The sequence below is a fragment of the Cyclopterus lumpus genome, chromosome 7 (genome assembly GCF_009769545.1).
Source record: "Cyclopterus lumpus isolate fCycLum1 chromosome 7, fCycLum1.pri, whole genome shotgun sequence".
NCBI classification, from domain to species: domain Eukaryota; kingdom Metazoa; phylum Chordata; class Actinopteri; order Perciformes; family Cyclopteridae; genus Cyclopterus; species Cyclopterus lumpus.
The window spans coordinates 22,649,557-22,663,789 of record NC_046972.1 but is presented as its reverse complement, the minus strand read 5'-3'; the positions used below and the strand labels follow the sequence as shown (position 1 = coordinate 22,663,789).

Sequence of the window (14,233 nt, the reverse complement as noted above, 5' to 3'; positions counted from 1 at the left end):
GCCGATGATGTTGAATTGGTTCACATTTAGCATCTGAAACTAATCCGGTCTCATGACTTCCAGTAAGACTCTCATGAAGGTTGTAAAGTTATTACAACTCCACGAACCAATTTTATTGCAGAACTTTTCTATTACACTCACTTTAATTTAGCTGAAATCACCTCCCAACTGCAGGATGCAAATGCTTATTTTAAACCTCTCAAAAACACCCGTTTCTCATCGTCTTCCTGTCCTTATTTTTTTTTTTTTCGCCCTAGATGAGTTCTCCCGTTACCTTGAACGTGGGAGGCCGCCTGTACACCACCAGTCTGTCCACCCTGCAGCGCTACTCGGACTCCATGCTGGGCGCCATGTTCCGGGGAGATTTCCCCACAACTCGCGACTCCCAGGGGAACTATTTCATCGATCGCGACGGGACGCTTTTTAGGTACATCTTGAACTTCCTGCGGACGTCCGAGCTCACCCTCCCCTTGGACTTCACGGAGACGGACCTCCTGAGGAAAGAGGCGGACTTCTACCAGATCGAACCTTTGATCCAGTGCCTTAACGACCCCAAGCCTCTGTACCCTCCCGACATCTTCGAACAAGTCGTGGAGCTCTCAAGCACCCGGAAACTGTCTAAATATTCCAACCCGGTGGCCGTTATCATCACGCAGCTCACCATAACCACAAAGGTTCACGGCCTGCTGGAAGGCATTTCCAACAACTTCACCAAGTGGAACAAACACATGATGGACACCAGAGACTGCCAGGTGTCGTTCACCTTCGGACCATGTGACTATCACCAAGAGGTGTCCCTGAGGGTTCAGCTCATGGACTACATCATGAAACAAGGCTTCACCATCCGCAACACGCGCGTGCATCACATGAGCGAGCGCGCCAACGAGAACACGGTGGAGCACCACTGGACTTTCTGCAGACCGGCTCACAAAGTCGAGGACTGAATCACGGCGCAGGGTTGTTACTGGTTGATTTGTCTCCGTGTTACACAAGTCAAGAACTCGGTTTGATCGCTTGTTTTGGTAATGAGTCACTAATAATGTTTTTGTCCCTCCATTGTTTTGATAAATATGGTTCAGTGGCACAAGACCCAAAGTCCAGACAGAAAGCATAAAAACAATGAAAATGTGAATTTTTCACCTGTTGGAGTGAAGAACACTTTATTTGTGCTCCCGCTACTTATTTGACATTACTAGAACAATTTATTCTCTGGGTTCATGTCTACAAAAAAAAACGCAATTCTTATTATTCTATAACGCTTGTATTTATTTACGAACACTATTATACCCAAACAATGCTAAAGATCTGGGTAAGTAGAGGTTTTTTCATTTTTCTTTTGATATTTTTTTTAATATAATGTGGTTCCAATACCTGCATCTGTTTATCTCAAAGTCAGCAATAAAGTGATTGTAAAGAGGTAGTCATGGTTTAAGACTCTTTGCCTACACACATTATCAGATCTAAGTCTTAATGTGCATTTACGTCTCAATTTGAGGGGGAAAGAGTAGATTGTCAAAGGTTTGCTGTCTTGGTCGTGTTTTGGACTACAGACCCTGAGCAAACAACTTTTTTGGGGATCCCGTGAAACTTTTAATAACGATGATGATAATAATAAATTCTGATTATCTTTAGCCCAATTTACAGTAGATCTTATTAGTCTCTTATGTCTTTGTACGGTACTATTCCTGAAGACCCTAGTCGTCGTTGCATGTGTCCGAGTGTCTTGTGTTTGAGTGTATCTGTGCAGTTTGCAGTATTACATCATGCTGTTACAGTTTTAGAGCTCATCTCAACAGTGATGTGTTTGGTCATTTCAGCCAAAATAAACCCATTTGTTCATTTGTCATTAGGTTTGTTTTATGGTTAAACTTTTAACATTAACTTGGTATTTTTTTTGCACTCAATTTAGATATTCATTGGTTGAAAATAAGTGGCGTTACAGAAATGACTAGCTGCGTGAAAACTATATGTGTCACATAAATGTATTATTTATGTTGTAAGCCAGTGGCACCCATCATTGGATTTCCATCCAGTGACCTGTTTTGTAGATAGTTTATTGAATCCCAAAAGAAAGGGCAAATGAAAACATTAACTTTTCTGAAAATACTCTATATGTATTTATGTTCAAGTCTTTTTTTTTAAATAAGAAAACATTTCTTAAAGGTGCATGATGCCAGTGTAATATTATTTTGGCAATCAAAAGTTGGAAATGGGTAAAAAAAACTGAAATTAAGTGTACATTACAGCATTTAACTAATACTAACTGTCACACTATAGAAGATTTAGCACTGTACTATTTAAATTGTGTATCTTATTATGTTTCCATTTCCGTGTTTTAACGACGCGTAACACAACCGGATGTGACGTCTCCTCCTGGATGCGTTCGTTTTACGCTCCGGCGTCGCGCTCCCGTTGGCTCGTGTGTACTATTCCTAGGCAGCACCGCTCGTTTGCCTTACGCTAGGACCACCAAACGAGCGCACCCTCTCTCCCCCGCGTCCGTTGCTCTTGTAACAAGCAGGAGAGGACACGTTGGGGACGGTCTGCTCAACACCTTCAACCCGGAGAGAGAGAGAGAGTTTCCCTCCCCGCAGTGCCGGCTTGTTTACGTCCGGCCACGATGTTTAAGAGGAGTAATAACGTCCGGTATCTCCTGAGCCTGGTACCGGGCAAACAACGCCTCGGGCCGTACCGGTTCCTCCCGGTCTTCTTCTGCATCGGGGGCGTGATGGAGTGGATCATGATCAACGTGAGGATCGGAACGGAGACTTTCTGTGAGTCCGCGTTCACTCATCGAGTTTGTTTATTTAAGTTTTTTTTTTTTTTTTTTAAAGCTAGCTGAGACTAGTGTTCAGTTTGACAAATAAAATTAATGATAATATAATACTAATTCATGCTCTATGGCCTGCTTTTTAATATATATTTTTTATTGTGTATTTTACTGTGCCTTCTTTAATACGTCTCTTGTGTAAACAACATTTTATTGGTCCTTTTGTATTGTGATCATTATTATAATTTTCTCTTGTCGAGCACTTTGTGACGTGTCTATAAAAAGTGCTCTATAAATACATTTTAATTTATTACAGTTGAGTGTAAACGACTGTTACACTAGAATTTGATATGTTATGATTTGCCAGCATATTTACTTACTGTCAGGCAGACTGATTCACTTAGTTTTAAACAATTTCTATGTTTCAGTAACTCACTGTTTATTTTATTTTCATTTTTTAAATATGTCCTCAAACTCGACTCCTCACTGCCATTATGAAGTGTGTCAAATAGTGTGTGTTTTTAAGCACACACAGTGCAGACAGTTAGATGGAACAATACAATGTTTTTGTTGTTGTTGTTGTTGATTTACCACACAAACTATACCCGTGGCTGATATCGCCTCAAACTAGCAAGTTATCAGTGGGAGTTTATATATTTAGTCCCTAATTCAGACGTTAATACCAGGAAAATACAACATACTGTACATCGTATTGTATGTAATATGAAGAGATGACATTGAGATGAAGAAATATCACAACTTTTTAAAGTACCCCTTCAAAATGCTACAAGGGCAATTTGAGTTTTGAGTATTTAAACCACTTTATTTCCTGCTTACTGGTGAATCTTTCTGCAGCAATTTATGGTGGGAAAAAAAAGTCTTTATTTATGTAAAGGAAGTCACTAAATTCAGGCCTGGGTGACAATTAAAAATATATATAACATTTAATGCAGTAAGGCTCTTGGGCTTTCAAATATATATCAACTATTTTGAATGTTATATCTGCTTTTTTTAAATTATTTTTTTTAATGTGTGTGTCTTTGACCTCTTTGAATTTTATGTGGCACCTATTCACCTCAATGAGAAACTGAAAATAATTGCAATTAATTCATAAACTTCTGGACTTCAGTTGCTCAAATATGTTTTCAGCAAGTTTTCTGCTCATCTTCAACATTTTCTTCACATTCAAAACACATCACATTTCTCTGGGGGTGAAAAAAAACAATTGTGATTTTAAGAAAAAAAAGAATAATATTGTGCATATCAGTACAATATTAGTTATATTATTATTATATTTACCACTTATATGTAGTGGAGTAGACGTACTATAAAGCACTTCAAATGTGGGACACTACTTGTATCAATGTACTTTCCACCAACACTTTTGCTGTTATTGTACATGTTTGAAGTTACGCCTGTAAAGACTAAAACAATTAAAATACTGGATCACTTTCAAGGTGTAAAAAGCTTCTCTCACTGGACCCATAACCATTTATTCCAGATGTGGAATACTAACTAAACAAGTCAAAACCCTCTTGTGTAAAAAGAAAGAAAAATAAAACCTGCCCTTCATATTTGATCCAGTAGTTCTTTTGAGGCCATTTAGGGACACAGGAAATTGTTTTTATACTCTTCAATTTTCATTCCTCAGCTTGTTTGTGTTAGTAGTTTCCTTACTGCACATGCGTTGCTTTTATTCTTTAAAAAAAATAAATATATTTATATCATAACTGAATTGCAGCTGTTTTGGTTTCCGTGTCCCGGCGTGAACCTTTTGACTCGTCATTGCTGGACAGATGGCTTTCAACGTGGCTCAGTTCCCTTTGAACCGTAGCAGCCGTTATTAATATTATTAATCACTCCCAGCAGCTTTGACTGCATCAAACCTGTCCACATCTCCTGCCTTTTGATCCTTTATTTCTTTATTTTTGTTGTTCTTCTCCAGATGATGTCTACCGAAGAAAGCGATCGGAACGGGATTACCAGCAGAAGTTAGCAGATGGATCGGTAGTTCTTAATGAGCCTGCAGCCAAGTGAGGGGACTAAGGACACGGTCTTGGACTAAGGACACGGTCTAGGACGTGGTCTAGGATGCGGTCTAGGACGCGGTCTAGGACGCGGTCTAGGACTCCAGCGCTGTCCCACTTGTTTCCAACAGGCCGGACTGCCCTTCATAAGCGTGCCTTCAAAAAGCCGTATCACAGTTATGAAGGAGACGAGAGTGCAAGGCTGATGGGAGAGGCATGCAAGTTTATCTTTTTAATATGATCTTTCAGCTTGAGAAACATTTAACAGAAATAAAATGTGAAAAAAAACCTACTGGGCGTTGAAGCTCAAACTGAATAATCTCATCAATGGTGTCATATTGATTTCAAATGGCATAAACATCACATGGCACACGTATAGAGACCAAAACCATCCCGGCTAAAAATGCGACAAAATGGAAAATACAGAAAGTCTTTATATGTCAAAAAATCTGCCGGCATTTGTGCAAAAAAAAAACCCATTCGAGATGAGAAGCAAAACGTGTTTAAATATTGCTTTTTTTTTCTATAATATGATTTCTGTCGGATCCTACACAGCTTTGTGTACATGAAATGTAACGTAAGAAACAGCCTTTTTGTAAACGGGGGGTTTACCTCCGGCAGAAAGCACGCGCGGGGGTTATTTTCAGTCGTACCAGCCGATGGGGAGAGAGGGCAGGCAGATGAAGCTGTCGGGGTGCATCGACAGCGCCACGGGGTTCCCATCCAGCCTCACCTCCTCCATGTTGGAGCGGATGTAGTGGCTGGAGTTCCCTTTGCAGAACGTCTCATCCGTTATGGTCCAGATGTTGTTGTTCTGCGGAGAAAAAGGACAACGGTTCTCCCCGTCACACGTGAGCTACGACCATCGGCTTTTTCTGACAGGAATATATATATATATATATATATATATATATATATATATATATATAAAATATTTGTATTATTATTATATTTATATATATATATATATATATATATATATAACATATTATATACACATATATATATTATTTATATATATATATATATATATATAATATTATATATATATATATATATATTATAATATTATTTTTATATATATATATCTCAAATTGCTTCTGTGAATCACACGTGGACTTACGTGCAGGTGAACGACGTGAAGAGACTCTGGAAGTTGGGGCACTGCGGTCAGCTCGTTGTTTCCAAGGTAAAGGTATGTCAGTCTCGTGAGTTTCTGCCACAAACAAAAAGACCCATATTAATATTATAATATGGCAACAAAAACACAACAAATCAACACTCTAGTTGGTGACTTTTACAAATATAATTTTATATTAAATGCATTTCATCGTGAACTTCCTATACATGGAAAATATACATTCTTATTTGATTCTTAAATCCTTGTCTAAAAGACATTAAATTATATATTTATCCATCCTGCACTTTCATGCATGAAATTCATTTCTCACACTCAAAGCAAAACAAGAGTATATCTCCCGAGCCGCCTGGAGACCCTGGTGAACGTCTCACCCTGAAGGCGGCCGGCTTCACGCCCTGCGCCCTCAGCTGGTTGAAGTTGGCGTTGAACGACAGCAGCTTGGCGGGCAGCGCGGGAACCTTCGTCAGCCGGTTCTCCGACAGGTTGAGCTCCTCCAGGTGCGGGAGTTTAGCAAAAGCTCCGTCTTCGATCTCGGAGATGAGATTCCCGGTGAGGTCGATTCTTTTTAACGTGGCTGAGGGATAAATAACAACACAAAGGACGTGAGCTCCAAAAAAAAAAAAAGAGGACGTTTCCCTGAAGAGCTCACCACCACGATGACGTTCTCGCTCACCCATGTCTGCAAAGTCTCGGTGTCGTATTCTCCGGATTTTGTTGAATCGCGCGTAGAGGTACGCCGTCTCCTTCGGCAGCGCCGGGACGGCCGACATCTCGGGGGTCACCTCCTCGCAGTAAACGGACCCGCTCAGGCAAACGCACAGCAGGCAGGTCGGCAGCTCTGGAAAGGCCACGGGGGGGTTCTCATCACCTTTATTGACCGAAAACTTTGTCTCCTACTTCCTCATTGGTCTTTATAATAAAAAAAAAAGAGTAATCCCAGCTTAAAAACAAACTACACTACTCTGGGTGGAGGCGAGGACACTTAATCGGCCTCGTCGTTACATAATACGGGGCTTTTTATGGGAAGAACGCTCCGGCAAGTGTTGCGTAATCGCCTCTGGGGCTGTTGTTGAAAAGTTCGATCGGTTTAAAACCTTACCGTCGGCTCTCGGGCCGGCTGGGACGACGTCTTGAAGGGCATCGTAGTTTTGAACGGTCACGATTTCTTTCTGTGAAAAAGGGGTGGGAAAAAAAAGAGGAGAAATCTCATTTTTTTTAAATAGCTTTTCTGCATTTCTTCCACCGCTTAGACCCCGAGGGATATTTTCACCTTGGGTTTCCTCATGTGTTTCTCTTTCGCCGCAGAGGACAGCATCCACGGCAGCATCACAGATGTCAAAATTAAAGTCCTTAATTGCATCATGGTGTCTGGTGTGTCGCCGGAGAGACTGAGAGAGGAGAGAGGGGAGAGCGTCCAGTCTGCTGTGAGGCCGAGAAGGTTTTCCGTCCAGTTTTTTTCTCCTTTTATTAAAGCCCAGGTCTGCTGCCGAGTTCGAAAAGGAAACGGGACTTTAACTCAACACATGCTGCGTTTGTGGTCAGCACGATTCTAAAGAGGCCTTGTTGTTTATGTTTTTAATGTGCACAAATGCATGAAGGTACACGCAATGAACGCTGCTTTTAAATTTGACAAAAGAAAGGTTGTTACTGGAAGAGTAAGAGAGGAAGGTAACAATGGACAGTAGAGGGAGAAGTAGTGTGAATATTTCCCCTTTTTCAGCATTATACTCGAGTTCAAATACCAACTCGATAACAGCAGTTATTCTGGTCTCTTTAGGAAACGGCTGTTCCCTATTAGAAGAAAACAAACCGATATATTTTCTTTGTTATTAATCATGGAGGAGTTCTGTTATGCAGCTATGTACCTTTTTTTTTTTATGGGATAAAAAATGTTATCATTCTAGCAACTTCGACGTTTACAAAATGTGTCCTCAACAGCTTCCACGAGGTGGTGTGTTTCCACGACGACCGTGGGAGGCCACTTATTGTCAAAATGTAGAAAATAACATTTGTCGCTGAAACTATTAGTTGATTCTTTGATTAACGGTCATTCAATGCTAAAAATGCATAACATCTCTGTTTCCAGCTTCTCAAATGTGGGGATTTTTTTTTTTTACTGTTTCGTTTTATAACAAATTGAATATCTGTGTGGAATTTGGACAAGCAGTTTTGAAGATGTATCCCCGGGCTCACTATTTTATAAACTATGACTAATCAAAAGAGGAAAAAGGGACAAACGGCACTATTGTCTCAGGCAAAGATCAAACACGCAGCCTGCAGGAAAACGTCATATGGTGTAAAGATGTTTCTTCTTCTATTGCGTGTGCTATAGGAGGATTTATCATGTTCAAGTCCTCTGCACGGAAGAACATCCGAAGCTGCTTCAGTGTCCTCGAGCAAGTCGTGCTCACACTCAGCGAGTGACCTTTACCTTTGACCTTGCCGTGCACGATAGAAAGCAAAAAAGGGGGCTTTCTCGCATGTGTAGAGCGTCTCCGCTACAGATAATATGCACATACACTATTACAACCAACAAGAGGCTTCCGATTTCATGACCCAAAATGTTTATATAGCTATGCAACGTTTTTTTTAAATGCAGACATGCTAGAAATGTGTTGTCCAAATCTTGGATAATGTCAATTGTGTTTGAGTTGAAAGCAGCTATACGTTAATATGCATTATTTGCTTTAAATACATTTGAATTAAAAACATTTTTATCCTTGTGTAAAAATACTGTGAACTGTGAACATTTTCCTTTAAAAAAAATATATAGATATATATAGATATATATTTTTGAAATCCTTTAGATTATGACGTAAACGCACAAAATATGTGTGTTGTTGATAAAAAATAAGAATAATTTTAAAAAATCGGCTGCATATTAATTAATCTTATTTAGATGACGATGCATTACGTAAGGCAGATGTGTGTGTGTGTGTGTGTCTGTGTGCGCGAGAAACGAGGAAACAGAAGCGGTTGCGAAGCGGAAGTGGTGCTGCCCGCCCTGAACGATACGCTGCGCGAGACGGAGGACGGAGGCTGAATTGACCAGAGAGAGAGCGAGCGAGAGAGAGAGAGAGAGAGAGAGAGAGAGAGAGAGCGCGAGAGCGAGCGCGAGAGAGAGAGAGAGAGAAAAAAAAGCAGGACTTAAAGTCGCCAATATTGTAAGTGTAATAACGTCGTACTTAAAACGAAGCGCATTATAATACCGCATTCGCACGAGGAGCTCGGCGTTCGAGTAGCCCGTTTCCACCGCGTCCGGTTGAACCCGTTTTTTTTTTTTTTTTTTTTTTTTGAGGAGCCGAAGCCGAACGGACCAACGGTAGCGGCGGTTTGTGAAAGGCAAGTGGGGGGTTTTAGCTGCGCGAGCTAACGCGAGCTAACGGACGGATTCCATGACACTTTGTTCTGACAGGCTCGTCCGCCTGGGCGGGCCGTGATACAGCTGTTGGAAATGAATTAAACGGCAAAAGACATTACAGTAGAATATATGTTTTTGTTATAGTATGTTCGCTATATATATTTTAAAAAATGGCAGATGTGGTTCGCCAACACCCTTGTCTTTTTTTTTTTTTTTTCTCTTTTTTTTTTTAAATAAACGAAAGTCAGTCGTTGCTCAAGCTGGCCTAGCTAACGGAACGGTTCCGTTATATAGCCGTTAGCCCGCTCGGCTCGCTTTGCGTAGTCACGAATACGACAGATTAGCGGCGACGACGTTGATCTAATTCCCGTTGGCTCGCCCGCTGTTAACCGGAGCACACGCAACCGAAATGAATAAAACGGAATTGCGAATCGGATCAATCGCGTTTTACCGAGCGAACGTTGACGTCGGTTAGCAAAAAATACACCATCCCGCTAGCGTTGCTAGGAACATAAGGGGGAGGGCATTAAGGGGGGGGAAAGCCTTCGGTTGGGGGGGCAGCGAGTGTTGGTTTGAAACAGTGTTTGTGTGCCACATTTGGCTGTTAATGTGCATGATTCGGTCAAAATTAGGTTACGAGAACGGGGGACGGGGTGGGCGAGAAAAGGGATTTACGGTAACGGCAGCTAGCAGCTAACCGTAGCTAGTGGTGTGTGTGTGTGTGTGTGTGGTTGACCCACTTGCCAATGGGGCCCTTATCCTCACTTTCCATTGGATAGAGGGTCTCCCCTGCTTTAAGAGTCCTGGTCTGCCAAGCAAAATAAAATAAGTTCATGGAACTCATGTACAAACTACACATAAATGTGTAGTGAATGGACAATGTGATTGACTGCACATAACCTGTACTGTTTTCTTTCCCCCCCCCCCATCCCACCCCACCCCACCAACAGTTTAGAAAATGGATAAGAACGACCTGGTACAGAAGGCCAAGCTCGCTGAGCAGGCTGAGCGCTACGACGATATGGCTGCGGCCATGAAGTCGGTGACGGAGCAAGGCGCGGAGCTGTCAAACGAGGAGCGCAACCTCCTCTCGGTCGCCTACAAGAACGTTGTGGGAGCACGGCGCTCATCCTGGCGGGTCATCTCCAGCATTGAGCAGAAGACCGAGGGCAACGACAAGAAGCAGCAGATGGCACGTGAATACCGGGAGAAGATTGAAGCTGAGCTGCAGGAGATCTGCCATGATGTGCTCGTAAGGGTTTTTTCTCTCATTTCTTTTGGCGAATGCAAACGGTCCCCAGTTCATACACTCGTAGAGATGGCGCTCGTGTGTCACTTAGCCGGGTTAACACAAAACTGAGCTATTTTGTTGTTGTTTTCAGGGGCTACTGGACAACTTTCTCATTAGCAATGCGACTGCGGCTGAGAGCAAGGTGTTCTATCTGAAAATGAAAGGCGACTATTATAGATACCTGTCCGAGGTTGCATCTGGGGATACTAAGAAGGGTAAGTATGGACATGATCCATATTATGAATATGTGCTGTAACAATATACTTAAAGCTGCATTAATGAATACCATATAATAAGACTAGGTCAAATAACTGGCCGTGACAAGTCCAGAGAGCATCATCACCCAACTGTGCAGTCCCTCTCAGCTCGGCATAGCGTCTTTAGTTTAGTTTAGTTTTTTACGGCCCACAAATTCATTGTTTGATTCCCTCTCAACAACTCCTATCCACTTTGTTTCCAGCAACAGCAGACAGCAGTTGATATGCAAGCTACCAAAGTTGGGCCACAAATAGTAACACATTGGAGCATTGAGCGCTGAAAGGGACAGATATTTTCCTCTGGACATAGTGACTGAAACAGCTCAAGCGATATTGACTTAAAGAGTTCTCCTAATAAATGATGTTTCTCTCTGTTAGTAAAAACATTTGCCATTTCAAGGTGTCAGCACAGTATGCCATTGTTTGCTTGTTTGGCTGCCCCAAGGCGGCTGGGTAAATATCTAAATACTGCTTTGAAATGTGTTTGAAAGAGTGCCGGTTAATTTTTTGTTCTTCTTTTTCTGCCCTAAAGATACAGTGGAAAATTCCCAGCAGGCGTATCAGCAAGCTTTTGACATCAGCAAGGGCGAGATGCAGCCAACACACCCGATCCGGCTTGGCCTGGCCCTCAACTTCTCAGTCTTCTACTATGAAATCCTCAATAACCCGGACCAGGCTTGCGCTCTGGCTAAAGGGGTACGAACTGAAGCCTAATGTCATAGTTTTGAAACCGTTAACAGGTTAACTGTATTTTTTTCAGTACAATTTGAACACAACACAAACATAAATAGCCAGTAACTTTGAATACATTTTGAATCATTGATACCCATCTATCTACCGAGCATCAGTGATATTAGTGAAAAGAGGTGCCCAAAGAAAATCAAAAGATAATACAGCCGGTTCACCTTGATGCCCTCTGGCAATCGAAGACCAGAATTCAGAGCAGCTTTAGTTTGGTTTTTACTTTAAGCAAAATGACACTACAGTCTGCATTTCATTATGCAACCTTGTGCCGTACAATGACAATAAATTAACCTTTTACGTTAGTTTAGAGCTGTTTTTTTGTTGTTTTTTTTTCATCGATATCTCAAAGAAATGTTCCATTTGCACAGGCAGTGCCACACAGTGTTTTATGTAATGCTACTGGACCATTTAAGTCTATTTAAAATTAAAATTAAATCTTTTGTATTTCAGGCATTTGACGACGCCATCGCTGAACTTGACACTTTGAACGAGGATTCTTACAAAGACAGCACCCTGATCATGCAACTACTAAGGGACAACCTGACTGTGAGTTTCCAGCCCCGGGCTATTTCATTACCTCCCGATTGATCCCGTTTTTTTTACTCAAAGCAAATTTATAACGTCTCCCTGTCTCTGTTCCCAGCTGTGGACATCAGAAAACCAGGCAGATGAGGGAGAGACCGGAGACGGGGAAAACTAATGGAATTGCACTGTTAATCCACATACACTCTTATCTTAAACACAGACAGCTTATATACATCCCCCTCCACTCCATCGGCTCCTCCCACTTCTGTATGACAAGCAGCCTGAATTGCTCCTGACCAACTAGTTTACCCCTCTCGGTTCATTGTGAGGTGACAGGGTGATTTTCAGTTAGCAGATTCAGTCACTTTGTGGAAACATGTTGTATTGATTAGTGAGTCCATGTTGCTGTAGTTTTTGTTGGCGTTGTGTGTGTGTGTGTGTGTGTGTGTGTGTGTAGTGAGAGAGCGAGCAAGTGTGAAAGGGTATGACCGAGTGTGGGTGTGGGTGGGTGGGTGTTCTGGGGGTGGGAGGTGGGGGGGTTGTTGTGAATTCTAATCGTCCTTCCAATTCCCTTTGTCCCAGCTAGTTTGTTGTGCTTTTTCTTTTTTTCTTTTTTGTTACTTTCTTATTTGTGATTCCTCATAATATTTACAGGTTTTATTGTATGGTAATTATACTGGCAGTTGATTTCCACCAAACACTGTGATGGTCGGCGTTCCATTTGCTTAACATCCCCCAACTTTTTTTTTTGTGTGTGTGTTTTGAATTTTCCCGGCACACGCGTACAATCCTGTATTAACAACCAACTGCAATTCTGCTGTGGGCTCATACAGAAAGGAGGCAGGCTGTATTGTGACACTGACATCTTGGTGTAATGCTCCTCGATCATGTTCACAAATTCACCGTTTTCAAAGTTTTAAGGGACCCCTTAAATTGTCATGTTTAGATTTGTTCAGACATTCCACATTATTAGGCTTTCGGAGAAAGGCAGTGCTCCGTTTTCTTTTCTTTTTGGTAATGATTTTATTTTATTTTTTTAACTTAGTATGGATTGTCATTGTAGTTTTACTCACTGTTCAGGTGCTGCTTGATCTCAGTACAATGAAAATTGTATGTGCGTAAATGTGGTTCCATGTATTTTGCAAGATTGACTATCATCTGTATGTAAAACCTAAAGTAACCTTTTATTGATGTTAATTGAAAATGTCTTACCACACTGTATCAACCCTGCTTGCAAAATATTCCTCTTTAAAGCGGTTGTTTTCTCCGAGAAAAAAAAAAAAAAAAGGTTAAAAAAAAATCTGTGCCTGGCTTTCTCTTGCAGCCTCCGTGGCGGCATCTGCTTGTTGTTTTTTTAGAAATCTCAAAGGGAAAGTTAAGACCAGATCGACTTTAAATAGTTAAATCCTGACGTCAGTTTCCACCCGGGTGCATCTCGCTGCTTTTTAAGGATAGCTGGTGTGAACGATCGCCTCAAAAATCAGGTCTATTTTGAAGGTGCAATTTTTTTGGGTAAAGTCTGAGTCATGGAAAGAAGCTCAGTGTCACAATACCATTTTATCACCACTACATTCCACATATTGTAGTTGAAGACACCATTCCACATTATAGCTGACGGTCTGTTTACTCTGACAAATGCTCCAATTAATTGAAATAATCTTCTGTTTGAGAAAAAAAAAAAAAAATCATGTCAGTTTATTATTATGCTTGATGAAAATGCAGTTAGTGAATGTGGAACGAAGCCTGTCTGTATATCAGGTATCTACTTGCTTTGTTTTTACTGACAAGTCTTATGGCTAAAAAAAAAAATTGCTTCTGTAACAGTCTATTACCCAGTGCACACACGTGGTTGTGAACATTTTAGAATAGCTCTAAAAAAGCAATGACGAAATGGAGATAAACAATGGTTGGTGTAATTCTAGCTTTGTGTTTATGTATCTTAAAACCATTCTAGTTTCACTATACATGTAAGAAATAGGAAAGTGTCAAAGACCATTCAGTGAAATAAAGTTTCGTTTTAAGATAACAGGCAAATTATGTGTTCTTTATTTTTTTTTGTTCACAAAGAGGATTTTAATATGACTCAGTAGTTCATAAAGACAGCTTGGACTGAGATG

The 14,233-nt window shown here is 41.1% G+C and overlaps 4 protein-coding genes across 11 annotated transcripts in view; 3 read left to right on the top strand and 1 right to left on the bottom strand.

Annotated features, from left to right (window-relative positions):
- kctd6b (potassium channel tetramerization domain containing 6b) overlaps positions 1–1,846 on the top strand; it is a 2,918-nt gene extending 1,072 nt beyond the window's left edge. For both annotated transcript variants that reach the window (XM_034538008.1, XM_034538007.1), the window contains exon 2: positions 258–1,846. In XM_034538008.1, the coding sequence (XP_034393899.1) occupies positions 258–944 (687 nt within the window). In that variant the 3' untranslated portion in view covers positions 945–1,846. The remainder of the gene's footprint in view (positions 1–257) is intronic.
- A 628-nt stretch (positions 1,847–2,474) lies between these two features.
- Positions 2,475–5,125, top strand: LOC117734004 (small integral membrane protein 4). Its single transcript, XM_034538020.1, has 2 exons — positions 2,475–2,774; positions 4,716–5,125. The coding sequence occupies exons 1-2, from the start codon at positions 2,621–2,623 to the stop codon at positions 4,805–4,807; spliced, it is 246 nt and encodes an 81-aa protein (XP_034393911.1). The 5' UTR covers positions 2,475–2,620; the 3' UTR covers positions 4,808–5,125.
- A 70-nt stretch (positions 5,126–5,195) lies between these two features.
- On the bottom strand, positions 5,196–9,803 carry ognb (osteoglycin, paralog b). Of its 5 annotated transcripts, XM_034537992.1 has the most exons (8): positions 9,751–9,803; positions 8,370–8,436; positions 7,209–7,421; positions 7,038–7,107; positions 6,612–6,776; positions 6,310–6,512; positions 5,921–6,013; positions 5,196–5,611 (listed from the first exon to the last, which is right to left on the bottom strand). In XM_034537992.1, exons 2-8 carry the CDS (start codon positions 8,418–8,420, stop codon positions 5,441–5,443), a joined length of 966 nt encoding a protein of 321 aa, XP_034393883.1. In that variant the 5' UTR covers positions 8,421–8,436; positions 9,751–9,803; the 3' UTR covers positions 5,196–5,440. The 5 variants fall into 5 exon arrangements, with proteins under 5 accessions (XP_034393883.1, XP_034393884.1, XP_034393887.1 ...); XM_034537993.1 differs by lacking the exon at positions 8,370–8,436 and having other exon boundaries at positions 9,751–9,794; XM_034537996.1 differs by lacking the exon at positions 8,370–8,436 and having other exon boundaries at positions 7,209–7,418; positions 9,751–9,780.
- LOC117733991 (14-3-3 protein beta/alpha-1-like) lies at positions 8,874–14,142 on the top strand. 3 transcript variants are annotated; one of them, XR_004609776.1, is made up of 7 exons: positions 8,923–9,102; positions 10,250–10,551; positions 10,682–10,805; positions 11,380–11,543; positions 12,042–12,137; positions 12,235–12,572; positions 12,610–12,624. XR_004609776.1 is itself a non-coding variant. In XM_034538002.1 (6 exons), exons 2-6 carry the CDS (start codon positions 10,258–10,260, stop codon positions 12,289–12,291), a joined length of 735 nt encoding a protein of 244 aa, XP_034393893.1. In that variant the 5' UTR covers positions 8,874–9,102; positions 10,250–10,257; the 3' UTR covers positions 12,292–14,142. The 3 variants fall into 3 exon arrangements, 2 of the variants coding, with proteins under 2 accessions (XP_034393893.1, XP_034393895.1); XM_034538002.1 differs by having other exon boundaries at positions 8,874–9,102; positions 12,235–14,142; XM_034538004.1 differs by having other exon boundaries at positions 8,921–9,280; positions 12,235–14,142.
- The last annotated feature ends 91 nt before the right edge of the window (positions 14,143–14,233 follow it).